Source organism: Neophocaena asiaeorientalis, unplaced genomic scaffold, assembly GCF_003031525.2.
Source record: "Neophocaena asiaeorientalis asiaeorientalis breed wild unplaced genomic scaffold, Neophocaena_asiaeorientalis_V1.1 scaffold16, whole genome shotgun sequence".
Classification (NCBI taxonomy): Eukaryota; Metazoa; Chordata; class Mammalia; order Artiodactyla; family Phocoenidae; genus Neophocaena; species Neophocaena asiaeorientalis.
This window is the reverse complement of record NW_020175446.1, coordinates 1,173,077-1,187,658: the sequence shown is the minus strand read 5'-3', so window position 1 is coordinate 1,187,658 and position 14,582 is coordinate 1,173,077. Positions and strand designations below refer to the sequence as shown.

Below are 14,582 nucleotides of genomic sequence, written 5' to 3'. Positions count from 1 at the left end.
GTCTTGTGTCAGTACACAGATTTTTATCTTTTGTACTTACTAAAAGCTGAGAATCAATTTAACAGTGACGACTAATGTGATAGATGTTTAGAACAGGATCTATGGAGGGTGAGGTTTTCCTTTGATTGTGACTTTAGGTATAAAGAAACTAAAACCTCTTTGAATAACTGAATGAAGGATTCTTCACTGTTATGAGGATGCAAAAATTCAAAGTGTAAATATCTGTGTTACTAAATAGATATAAAGTGTTTTTAAAGTAACTCTAAAGTATTTTTAGATCTTCAGACATACTTAGTTTCCCATAGATTCTATATTTGGCATGATGAAAATAGAAGTGCTAATTAGTATTTTTTCTCAGAGTATTTGCAATTCCTTTATAAAGGAGGAAGTTAACTTAGTTCCCAGTGCAGTCCTTGGAACTTAACTGACACAAGTGACTGAAGTACTGTTGTGAACACTAGTAGTCTGTTATATTTTTATGTCTTTTAGAATTTTCCAAGTGCATTCTCTTACATGGTCTAATTTTTACAACTATGTGGTATGCAGATATCAAAAATATAGTTGTATAACTAGCAAACAAATATTAGAACATTTATTTACAAGAAATAGAAAAATTATTTGACTTACAGAAATTGCCTAAGTTGGACATGTATTATATACCACTAATGTTCTCTTTCCAATAATTGATTATGAGGATCTTTGAAATCATTTAAAAAGTTAATTTAAAACAATTTAAACAAGTTAATTTTAAAAATCCAATGTTATACAGATAGAGGACTCAGATCTTACTATAAGCAGCAGAAAAAGTATAAGGACGATTATTACAAAAAAATAAGTGACTCCTGAATTTGAAAATGAAAATGTGTACGATGAGGGGATTTATTGTCTAGTTTAATAGCTGCAATATAAATAGCTCTTGAATTATTATATTTTGATTTAATTAGCATGAAATATGGGACTCAACTTTTTTGCTTTAATGGAATTCACATTCCCTATTGTGCAGAATCAAAGTGATTGATTTATTTCTGTTCCATATTGAAGTTTTTTTTAAATTGTAGAACTCAATTTACACTTACGTTTGATAGTCTACTATAATGACATATTTTCATAGCTATTAAGTGTTTATTCAGTACAAAGACCATGAAAGCAAATGTTCTACTTTTGAAACATTGTTACAGAGGATGCTTGAGTAACAGATCATAAAGGGTATTTAATATTTTCGTATACTAACATCACTCTATCTGTCTGCACAAGTGTTTTAATGCCTGTGGTCCCGCTGTCACACTAAGATCTTTCACGCCTTCTGAGGCTTCAGCGTTCCTGTCTGAGGAATCTTGGCCTCTAATTTGTTCCCTCTGGCCCGCAGTAATAGCATTAATGAAGCCTCTTGGTAAATAGTTAATTGTGTTCATGAGAAAGGACTTCTCGTCTGATTTCGTATTTTTTTATTCCGAAAGAAAGAGTCATTTTCCTCAGGAATGAGTGACAATATATAGTGTGCATCTTCAGATTTGCCAGTATATATCCATAATTTCACAATCCTGAAGCCCGTGTTGCTTTCTGTCATGAAGGAACATGAGAAATAACACGATTCCTGTGTTGAATCCTGATATTGTTTCATTCCTTTGAATTTTGAAATTAAACACGTGTATACACATACATTCATATAATAAAAATAGTTTTAAATCTAAAATGATTTGTATTCATTGTATGCAATTCAAGTGAATACTGCAACTCAGACATATATTTGTGCATATATATATAAACCTTTATAATTAAACTTTTTCTTTAGAAGTACTTGTAAATTCACATGCTCTTGTGAGGAGTAAAACAGAGAGATCCTGTGAACCCTTAGGAAGTCCCCTCCAGGGGTAACATCTTGCAAAACTAGAGCACAAATCACAGCCAGAATATCGACAATGATCAGTCAATATGCAGAACACCCATCACCAAAAGGGTCCCTCAGGTTGTCCTTTTATAGCCACACCCACTTCCCTCCTGCCACCACCCCATCCTTAACCCTGGCAACCTCTAATCTGTTCTCTATTTACATGACTTTGCCATTCCAACAATGTTATATGAAAGGAATCCTGTAAGGTGTAGTCTCCCTTTTTTCACTCAGAGTAGTTCTGTGGAGATTCACTGGGGCTGTTGTGTGTCCCCTCAGTTTCTTCCTTTGTGTTGTGGAGTAGTATTCCATAGACTGGATATACCAGCTTGTTTAGTCATTCACCCACTGAAGGACATCTAGGTTATTTCTAGTTTGGGACCATTATGAATAAAGCTGCCATAAACATTCATGTACAAGTTTTTGTGTGAACATAAGTTTTCATTTATCTGGGATAAATGCCCAGAAGTATAATTTCTGGGTTGAATGGCAATTGAATGTTTAGATTTTAATGGCCAAATAATTTCCCAGAGTGGCCGTACCATCTTACATTAACACCAACCATGCCTAAGTGATTCCTTTTCTCTGCATCCTCACCATCATTTGATGTTGTCTATATATGTGATATTATTAGCTGCACTAATAGGTATGTAGTGATATCTCTTTGCATTTCCCTAATGGCTAATGATTTTGAACATCTTTTCACGTACTTATTTGCCATCTGTACATTCTCTTCAGTGACATGCTTTTTCATGCCTTTTGCCTGTTTTTTGGTTGGGTATTTTCATGTTTTTATTTTATTTTTTTGCATCTTCAGCATTCTCAATATATTTTAGATACTAGTCCTTTGTCAGATATGTGGCTTTTAAACTTTTTCTCTTGGTCTTTAGCTTGTCTATTCATCCTATTAACAAAGTCTTTCTTGGAGAAAATTTTTAAAATTTTGATGAAGTTTATTAATTTTTGCTTTTTATAGAACATGCTCATGTTGTCATGTCCTTGCCTAGCCTTAAATCCCAAAGATTTTCTCCTAAAAGTTTTATAGTTTTACCTTTTGTATTTAAATGTGATCAACTGTGAAAGAACTTTTGTGTAAGATATGAGACTTGTGTCAAGGCTCTTTCCCCAGCACTGTGTGTTACTATTGAAGCCCACGAGAGGGATTTGTGCAATGTGCATTTGAGCAGCCAGCAGCTCTGCTCTTGATCTCGGAAGATCTCAGAAGACTCCATGTCTCCATTTCCTGAAGCACTTTGTCATTGTCAGAAAGGAGAGGAGGAATGTCGACTGAATGAAGTGGAACTTGGTAGAATTCATACTTACTTTCTTTAATTTGTGGTCTGGGATTGAGTGGAAGCACCGTTGGATGACTTGAGGTTCCTCTTTTCTGTGTTTCCTAAACCTTTTCCAGCCACCAAAGCGCTGATGCACACGTGACAGAGTTCTGACGGCCAGTTCAGGTCTATCCTGTCAAATACGTCAGTGACCCTCCAGAATGAGATTTCCCTATTCAGTGCTATGATCTAACCCAAAAGAGCAACTTTTCAGAGAAAATGATAACCTGCCCACGTGCATAAAGAGTTAATTCAGTTTTCTTAACTCAAGAACATGAGAACTTAATATGCAGGTTAAGATCTGACTGTTAGATATCTCTGCTTCTGATATGGAGCGTATTGGTGTCGCTTTATATGTTTTTCCATATACGTGGTAAGCATTCTCTCTGTGGAGGTTATGTTATGAAAGGGTGTTTTAAGATAATAAATGTACACTAAGCAAACTTCTATGAACTAATAACGCAGTTGATAAGTATACTTTTTTTTTTTTTTAAAAAAAGGGACTTACCACATAAATGCACACTTCTTTATCTTTACTCACTTTGACCCTGAAATGTATTGTCCACTCCGCAACTCATCCATAAAAGGCAATGTGGTATCCATCTCCCTTCCAGGGCTTGAATACTGCTGAGTTGCTGCTCGGCTGCTCAACATCCGGCTCTCGATAAATATACTTTTAAATGATGTTTAAAATCCTGTGTGCCACAACTCCTGAAGCCCCCGCACCTAGAGCCCGTGCTCCGCAACAAGAGAAGCCACAGCAGTGAGACTCCCACGCACCGCAACAAAGAGTAGCCCCCGCTCGCTGCAACCAGGGAAAGCCCGCGCACAGCAACGAAGACCCAACACAGCAGAAAATAAATAAATAAATTTATTTTAAAAAATAAAAATAAAAAACATGCAAGGAGGACTTGACACATTTAATAGGACGTGTCCCAAATGCACAATTTTTTAGAATAGAGAAAGAACACAACTCTGCATATTATTTTAATATGTATATATTCCGTAAAGTCTCCAGTGTCAAAAATGACTTTATCCCATTGGAAATAAATTTGTGTACATTGCAATTCTTATGATACAATGGTTCTCCACCACCATCGCTGCCTCTTGCAAACAAAAACATCAGGTCCGTGGCTCTCACGCTAAGTGGAGCACAGGTTCAGATCGCTCAAGTCCATCGCTCTGGATTCAGAGACAAAGAGTAGCGATGTCCCTTAGATGCCACTGGGCCTGTGGAAGGTTCTTTGTGACTTGAAATAGTCCAGGGAACCCCTGGGGAAATTGAAAAATACAATACCCATCACCTCAGGAATAGTATCTTCTTTTTCTAAGGTGATAGAGGGATAAGACTGATGCAACTAAAAATATTGTTTTCCTTTTTATGGCAATAAACTGGAATGATTCAGTCACCAAAATCCCATTTGAAGAAAAAAACGTTTAAGAGAAAATTGAGTGCGAGAAACATGTGGCATATAAAAGAAAACAATCATAGAAAGGAAATGAGTGTATGCCTCATCCATAACTTTGTATGACCCTGAAGGTGAAAAAGCAATTTCTGACCCCAAAGAAATGTCTTTGGTTGGGGGCTTTCATATTAGTCTCCAAATAAGCTTTATTGCCTTTACCAGAAAACATCTTTACACAATCTGTAACTAGGGGAAAATAAAATGGCATTTATTTCAAGGACCCAACCAATGTATTTCCCACTGCATTTTTAAAAATGGTTTTGTCTTCCCTAAAGTCATCTTATTGTTTTTGTATTTTTAATCCAATCTAGATTACCCTAAGAACTTTTTATTTTATAACTTTTTAATGGCATGCTGTATTATTATTATTACAGATATGCCAAATGGAAATTTGCTTTAGAAGTAGAAACTTCTTTCAAAACTGAATTAAACCTCATACCATTAATGGACATATAACCCTTAGTACAAGCCTGTGTTTTATATACTGATATTCTGTGGATCTTTATGTGGAAGGGTTTGAAGAAATTTGTTGAGAAAAACATGCTCTATAATAACAGACATTTAGAATACACTGGATTAAACTTTTTTTTTTTTTTTAGTTTCTTTACTGTAGGGCTTCTTTGAGCCTTTAATCCCTGATGTACAGTGGGGATCTACAACAGGGAGCTAGAGTATACAGTATTTGCCCATCTTGTTTGACCAAACACCTTTAATAACCTATAGAAAAGTGTTCTACAGAACACTTGTTTTTGCAAGGCTCATATGTCTGTTGAAATTCTTATTCATGTACAAAATCTGTGCATCTTTGTGTAAAGCTTTTTTATTGAGTAATGTGTGTGTTTGCTTTTAATGAATACTGAATAAAAATTCGGAAAGAGAAGTAATAAAACATACCTTTGTTTTAAAAATTACAATGAGACTTACCTATGATCTCCTTGACTTTTCGTCTAAAGGTTTATTTTTAAATTATTTTAATACTACATACTTATTTATCATATAAATATTTCTATGGGTGTTTACTAAGAATACCACTGTTTAATAATAGACAATTAACTGTTTTAATACTATATATTTAATTTTTCATTATTTAAATGCTATATTAAATTAATTCTCACTTGGAAATGAATATGTAATCATCCATGTGCCCACTTGCTTGAGGAAAGAATTAAGTTTATTTGGGGGATGTGAAATTCAGTCCAATGGCCAAGATTGTAAATGTGCAATAGGATTTACTTATTTTTTTTCTGGAGTCTAGAGAAATCTCAGCAAAGGTAGAGCACAGGTAGAGCTTAGATTCTTTAGTTACTCAAATAGTAAACTCAAGATCGTTTGTAAGATACTAGTTCAGTGGAAGCAGCATTTTGTTGCCTAGGTGATGGCCATGATGGGCTATGATTCTGCTGATTGAATACTATAATTGCTGTTCTATATTATAAAAATTTGTGGCTTATGGGTGTGACACTTCTGAGTTTCTAACTAGAAGCTTTGTGTCCTTGGGTCCATTCTGCATTCTACTGCTGTCCGGGTCTTCTTTTGGGAAAACGTGCTTGCTTTCCACCCTGCATTCTAATCTTTGCATCTGATGGGAGGAGAGTGGAAACTAAAAGAATCTTCCTCAATGACTCTGATATGGCATTTCCTGCTCTCTTCCCATTGAAAAAATTACACGGAAGCCCAAAAGCTTCCTTTCTTTTTGATATCTACTGAGAATTCTGCTTCCAAGTAAAATTCCCCTACTCAGAACACTAATAGTAATAACAAGGATGACAGGTATGATAAGCCAGCCATCATGCTGTGGGATTAAGACAGAACTGAAATGTCTGCAGTGTCCAGTATTACAGTAAAGTATGTTATCTGAAAACACATCCACTGAAAATATGTCAAAGGTGTTGGATACAATTATTTTTAGCCTTTTAAAATGTATCACTGAAACTGCAAGAACATGAGGAATCCTGAGAGTCACCAAAATAATGTGAAATGCAGAAAGGCCATGAAGTTCAGAAGTTGGCTTTGCCCTGGGAGCATCTGTCAGTTGGTCCCTGGTGACACTGAGCTTCCATTTTGAGAGTCTGTGGGCTGAAAGAATAGGAAACAAGGTCTAAGATCTTTCCAATATTGGAAATGTAATTGGAGACCCTCATATACTGCTAGAACTCCAAAGGGGGGATGTCCTACTCTCACTATAAGGGAGAATAGATAGATGGTAGAGATAGATAGATAATAGATAGATATAGATAGATAGATAGATAATAGATAGGTGATAGATAGATAATAGATGATAGATAATAGATAATAGATGATAGATAGATAATAGATATATGATAGATGATAGATACATGAGAGATGATAGATACATGATAGATGATAGATAATAGATAGATAATAGATAAGAGAGAGACAAATATGGATATAGATATAGGTATAGAAACAGACACAGATATAGACAACTCATAACCACAAGCAGGTTTCAAACTAGCTTATAGATGAATTCATGCCATTTCTGTGGCCCAAAATGCCTCAACAGAGATTTTTTTTTTAAAGAGGTAGAAGGCTTCTTGTGTTCCAGGCACATGGTAAAGTCAAATGAGAATCCCCTCTGGATAAACACACCTTCAAAACAATTATTGCAAGTGAAGTTCCAAAAACAGAAATGCAAATTCAAAACTCAGAGGCACTTTAGATTACATGAGATATTGGAATTATTATCAGATCAGACTGTAAGAGTTTAAAAAATAAAAGAGAATAAAAATATGAGTAGGGAACAATATGCTGTATAAATGGCCAAAGATATTTGAACAAAATGCTAACTAACAGAAAAGCACAATGAAAGAAAGTTTAAAACTCAACATAATAAAATAATAAATTTGATGCAGATGGAGAGAAGATTGTGATAGGAAGATAGTCTAAAACACTACCCAGAAGATGGAACAAAGATAAAAAAATGATTTAAAAATGAAAAGTTGAGACAGAAGATAGAGACATTTGTCAAATTTTAATTCATAAGAGAGGAACAGAGATAATAGGAGAGAACTGATATTTGACAAGATAGTGGCTTAATCCTCAGATTCAAAACTTCAAATGATTCCAAGCAGGGTTAATAAAAGGAGGTTCATACATAGACATAATATTGTAAAACTTTTATTTCCTTAGAAATAAAGAAAATTCGTACATAGACATCATATCGTGAAATGTTAGGACATCAAAGACAAAAAGATGATCTTAGAGTAGTTTCAGACTGTGAGATTAAGTAGGAAAACTGGAAGGCAGAAGAAGTGGGATAATTTCTTAACAGTATTTAGGGGAAAATAAGGACAACAACAGCTATCCTAAACTATAAACTTGGTAAAAATATTCTTTGGGATTAAAGGAGTATTAAAAATATCTTTAAAGAACTAAAGGTGGTTTTGGACAAAACAGTTTAAGAGAGTTTAGTTCATCTTAGCTGGTTGTGAAGTGGGAAGGCACTGACCAAAGGGAATTTATCCTATTTTGTTTTCCTCAAGGTTCCTTGAGATTGGTATTCTTAAATTATTTAAATTGTGGCATGTATTTTCATTAAAATATTGTCAATGAGACGATCAAAGGGGAATGTGTGTGTACGTGCATAGTATGATACAGAAATCCTTAATATATTCCATAATTGGTTGAATTTTCATGAAGATTTTGCTAGAATCTGTTCAAAGGAAGCATAATCAAGATGCATGCTATTGAATGTATTCTTGAGGGAAAAAAAAGCTTCTTTTCTTACGTTCATATGTGGACAAGTGATTCATTAACGCGGATCAAGAGAGCTTCAGCCCACGAGGGCTCTACGTCTATAAGAGTGCTGGGATCGTGTTTCCAGTCATTGATGTGATGTTGTCCCTTCTTTCTAGCATCCATCGCGTCCACCTGCAACGACCCAGGTATACCTCAAAATGGCACCCGCTATGGGGACAGCAGAGAGCCAGGAGATACCATCACTTTCCAGTGTGACCCTGGGTACCAGCTCCAAGGACAAGCGAAAATCACTTGTGTGCAGCTGAATAACCGATTCTTTTGGCAACCAGACCCTCCTACATGCATAGGTATTGTGCAACAGAAAATAGGAATTTTATATTTCTGAAGGAATGCATGTTATCATTAAAATTGCTCTGTGTGTGTATTATTCTTCAGCAGTATTTCTCAAGAGTTTCTTGCATGCCCTCTGGTTCCCCGAGATTATATTGAAATTTTATTACAAACCTTTAAACTTTACTTTATTAGGTGAGGTAAAGGAAGTAGTTTACTTAATGTATGGTAATTGACATTTATCTAACATTTCCTATCCTTAAGAAATCTCATAAAAATATGGATCAATCAAATTACTGTAATTTAAAATTCTGTGTGGCTGAAAATTCATAACTCTACCATTGTCGTTCTCATTTTTAATATAGAAACGTGCCCTTAAGCAAAACCTACTCAATAAAAAGGTGTGTTCTCTTTTTTAGAAGATTCTTCTGTAATAGCAGTACATTTTTAATAGAATCCTAAAAACTAGAAATTACACTGTTTATGTCAATATAAAGATAAAAGGAGAGACTTCTTTCTAAAATTTACTAAAATTTTATAATTTGACCTTATTAAAGAGAAAACAATTTGCGTGCAGACTTTAGTTTGAATAACCAATATCCAAGATAGTCTGTCACAAATATGGTTTTAGGGCAAGACATATTTATATATAAAATAGTAATTACATGTAGATTGTCCCTTCAGTCAATTAAATATTTTACCATAAATACCTCTGTATGGTATCACATCTTAATTTTTAAAGGAAACTTAATTTTAATGAACTGTCACAGTATAATTTGTACTTCCTTATAATCTGTTTGAAAAATATAAAATTAATCTGCAAAGACAGGAAGTGATAATGAAGTGATATGCACATAGTTAATGGGCCATTTTGCATCAGGTGACCTTGAGGGAATTTTGTGACTTAAAATGATTTTTAATTGTCATAAGGGATTCTCAGTGGTCCTGTGGAGATATAATATGCAACTCTTAACTTATTACCGAGTGTTTGCAGGATTCTGAAGACAGATGAGAATTGATAGCTCTTCTTATTAGCATGCTCAGCCCTGTCAGAGAGCTACCCTGTTTATGCAATGTTCTGTGCTGCACGTACATTTCGTGACTTTTGTGAGCACAGTTGCATTTTACCTCAAGCTGAGTCATCAGGAGATGTGCCAGATTTCTACGTGTTCCTTTTCTAAAGTGGAGTAATTACCTATAAATGCAACCATCATTTTAAACCATTCTTCTATTTTTAAATCAGGAGAGGCACATTTTTTTTCAGTTTGCATGAGTTTAAGCTTATGGAGGAGTACATTAAAAAGCAATACAACTACCAGTCAATCTCTTGAAGGTAATTTCTTGGTTGACATTCATGTAAACCATTCATTGTAAAATTTGACCACCTTTCCAAATAATCTATAGTTTTTTGGGGTCATCTCTTAGTTACCTAATTTTAATCAGCGACTAGATAAACCGGTTCTCAGCAATGAAAATAGGTAACACTTTATCTGTCTTGAATATCAGCTCCAAAAATAAGCCAAGATCACTCCCAGGCCATTGAATATCAGTTCTGTGGGCAACAGAACCACCCACATACAGGTATCACGTAACACAATGTGGAAAATACGTATTTGGGAATAAGTGAACAATATCTTCTTATCATATTGTAAACATATTTTGCCCCAGCAATGAGATTATGCCTCTGTATGATACTCATCCCTTAGAGCATGGTCATGTATCAGCACTCATCTACATTCTGTTCTGCTGATGCGGACATTTTTTATTTTTAATGTTTTTGCTTTTTTCTTATTAAACATAATATGTTTTTGCAGAAGTTTTATAAGCTACAGTTAAGAAAAAAGAGGAAGAAAACAAACACTGTCACCTTTTTACCTGAAGGCAACTACTATTAGCATAAACAGGCATAAGTAAGCTTCATAATTATTTTATGTATATATAATCTATTTTTAAAATGTTTTAAAATGATAGCACCCTGAATGATTATTTTGTAAATTACACTTTTACTTATTGGTACACGATGAGTATCTTTTGTGTTATTATGTATTTTTTACTAATTAAGTTTTATGCCTGCACAGTCTTTCTCTGTTTGGATCAGTATTGACCAATATTGATTCCACTAATCCCTCCTCAATGTATGGTTAGGTGTTTCAGCCTTTTCCCTTTCACGAAAATTGCTGATATGAACACTTGTTGCAAAACACATCCATGATTGTTTATGAATGACATATTTCTACAAACTTAGGTATTTCTAGAATTTTCAAAACTTTTTCAGAAAGGTTGCACCAATTTACGTCACCGTCAGCATGACTGTTTATTTTCCCCGACTCAGAAAAGGCACTTTATGTGATATTTCTTAATCTTATAATATGGGCAGGAAGTGAAGATTCCTTGGCGTTTTGATTGGCATTTTATATTAAAAATGAGGATGAACTGCTTTTAATTTCATATATTCTTATCGACCACTTGAATTTGCTCTTTCCTGTTGACTGGCTAATTTCTTTTTTCCGTTTTATTCTTAGTGTATTTTTTCCTCCTATTTGCTGTTCTTTCCCATTCTCTCCCTTTTATAAAATCTCTTAACCACTCACCTGTTAATATGTTACTCATATTCTCACCAGCTTGTCATTTGCTGCTAATCTGCCCTGTGATTTATGCTAATCTGCCTTGTGATTTGCTTGGATGCCTCACTTCTTTCACTTCACAAAGGACTCCAGTGATTGGAGGCACCTCCTTCTGGAACTGAGTCTTAAAAGACCGATTCTCTGGACCAGAAGACACTCAGTACTTTCTGATTCTGAGTAAAGTGTCCCTTGAACATCTCCACAGTTTCAGTTTTCTCATATAGCCCACAATACCTTTTGTCCAAGTTCAAATTCTAAAGAGCTCTGCAAAGCAAAAATGCATTCCAAGTTTGCAAAAACTTATTTGGTGGCACCATCCTGCCGTCATCTACAGGGTAACTATTTTGTGGCTATTTACCCCACTTAATGGTGTGAACATTGAAATGTTCTGGTGTGGAAATAGTAATGTGTCTAGTTAAACAGTACCTCTGCAAACCTTAGTGGATGAACGTGCTACCGTGTATGTCAGGAGGGTCCACCCTAAGGGTTTCGAATAAGGAACTGTGGATTGATGTGAGTTTGTGGATTTTGTCTCTATGTCCGTTCCCTCTGGAGAATAGAATCTAGAGTGTCTGAATTGCATTTTGTACTAAATATAATCCTATCCAAAACAGTTTACAAGCTTTCTAATGAAAACCTGATGAAGCTAAAATGAAGAATTCCCCACCAAAGAGAGAACAAATCCAGCAAGACGGTCCTCCTTAATTCCACTTTAAGCCTTTAAATAACCTCATTTGAAAATGCCACCTGGGACCATTATGAATAAGACAGGATCTGCCCTTTGTTTCTTTTCAATTAATAGTTGAGTCTCATCCCTGAACTCTTCCTGCTGGTGGTACCCTTGTACCCGGTGTCCTGAATCTGTCATGTTTCTTCTTTTAAAACCTGAGCGGAGTAGCATAACCTGCAGCCCTCAGGTACCTCTGTCCCCACCTCAGCGCCGCCTCTGCTGCTTGTCCAGGCTTCTCATACTCCAGGCTGTCAGCACCTACGCAGTTCCGGGGGAGGCCACGTCCTGTGAGAGCCACTTAGCCGATTGTCTCCACATCGTTTATTAAAATAAAACTGCATACTATGGAAAATGTGGTTTTAATCATTTTGAAGAAAGTTATATCATATTGCTCTTGAGAGTATATCTGTAAGAATTTATTATAAATATTTCCTGTGATATTACTCAGAGTTTGCCTTAGATGAGACGGAAGTTATAACAAAGAGTCTTGGGATTTGTTATATTTTTTCTTATGGAAAGTTAAGTTTTCAGGAATGTTAAGTGAGTATTTAAAGACACATCCATATCAGAAAATTATAAAGTGTGTAATCATCTTATTTTCAAAAAAGTCCTTGTGTATGTGTGTGGAAAATATCAGCCATTAGCATATTTCCTTCTCTACTTATTTTTTTCCCTGAATATATACATGATCAATGAAGTGAAATAAGGGATACAGTTTAGAGGGAACAGTATAATTTAATCAGGGTGATTTTTTAAGAACAACTTGGAGACAATTCACAATATTGGCTATGAAGAACCTTAAACCTAGCATATTAATGTGAATTTTGCATTGTTTTCGTACCTTCCACAGCATGGAAGCTCTAACAGAAACGTTATCTACTAAATAAAGCAGTCCTAAACATTTTCAGGTTCAAGAATGAAGACGGTCTTGCCTGTCAACAACAATAAACTACGTAATCGTTGCCTTAACTAATACACATGTAAACACATGTGATTAAAAGTTAATGACTGCAGAAACAAACTCAATTTATTACTGTCATCTGAAGTGCTTCTTCCTGATAGTCACCTTCTAAACAGTGTGATGAAATATTTTTAGGGGTTTAAGTTCCTGCTCAGCCTCCTCTTGATCATCTATCCGCAGATATCACCGAAACTTTACCTGTTAGTTTTGTTATTTTGAAATGTGCGGAAGATACCCGAGCCCTACATATAGCAGAGGACTGTGAGAAATATACGAGATAACACGTATTCATTTATTCAACAAATATTTCCTGCATACATATTATGATCAAAATCTGTGCTAGGCTTAGAGTTACAAGAGTGAACAGAAGATGGATGATCATTATGCCACTGGAAGCAAACTTTTTAGAATAAGTAAGCAATGACTTTGTAAACCATAAGAAATGACTAAAGAATTGACATAACCATAAAATGATATTCATGGAGATTTTTTTTTTCCTGTGCAGTTTGTTTTCATATATTTATAGTATGGAGGATTCAGGTAATCTGTTCAGTTTAACTGGGTAAAGTTTAAAATTATAGGAAGTAAATTTCATTTCTCAGCATTGAAAATCCTCCTTAAAAATGCAGTGGAATATTATATAAAATTTGGTAACAATCACATAAAAACATGTACAGACTTTCTGGGTTTTAAAATTTCCTCTGGATAGTTGTTTAATAAGCCAGTACGCAGTGTCTTCGATGAACCCTGTGCCATCTCCTTTCACACTGACCAGCACCCTTCTCTCCCCTGAACCTTCCTCTCCTGTGACAGCGGCCTGTGGTGGGAATCTGACTGGCCCGGCCGGTGTCATCCTGTCCCCCAACTACCCGCAGCCCTATCCTCCCGGGAAAGAGTGTGACTGGAGAATAAAGGTGAACCCAGACTTCGTCATCGCCTTGATATTCAAAAGGTACCGTCTCTTATGGAATACCTCCTTTAAGTAGGACTTACATTTTTTTTTTTTACATCTTTATTGGAGTATAATTACTTTACAATGGTGTGTTAGTTTCTGCTTTATAACAAAGTGAATCCATTATACATATGCATATGTCCCCATATGTCTTCCCTGTTGTGTCTCCGTCCCTCCCATCCTCCCTATCCCACCCCTCTAGGTGGTCACAAAGCACTGAGCTGATCTCCCTGTGCTACGCAGCTGCTTCCCACTAGCTAGCTATTTTACATTCGGTAGTGTATTTGTTTGTTTCTTTGATATTGAGCTGCATGAGCTGCTTGTAAATTTTGGAGGTTAATCCTTTGTCAGTTGCTTCATTTGCAAATATTTTCTGCCATTCTTAGGGTTGTCTTTTTGTCATATGTTTTCCTTTGCTGTGCAAAAGCTTTTAAGTGTCATTAGGTCCCATTTGTTTATCTTTGTTTTTAAAAGGATCTTGCTGTGATTTATGTCATAGAGTGTTCTGCCTATGTTTTCCTCTGAGAGTTTGATAGTGTCTGGCCTTACATTTAGGTCTTTAATCCATTTTGAGTTT

At 35.3% G+C, this 14,582-nt stretch overlaps 1 protein-coding gene across 1 annotated transcript in view; it reads left to right on the top strand.

Annotated features, from left to right (window-relative positions):
- Positions 1-14,582, top strand: part of CSMD1 (CUB and Sushi multiple domains 1) — a 1,745,896-nt gene that overhangs the window by 1,513,901 nt on the left and 217,413 nt on the right. Inside the window, exons 28-29 of the mRNA XM_024768064.1 lie at positions 8,564-8,755; positions 13,867-14,005. Coding sequence (XP_024623832.1) covers positions 8,564-8,755; positions 13,867-14,005 — 331 coding nt within the window. The remainder of the gene's footprint in view (positions 1-8,563; positions 8,756-13,866; positions 14,006-14,582) is intronic.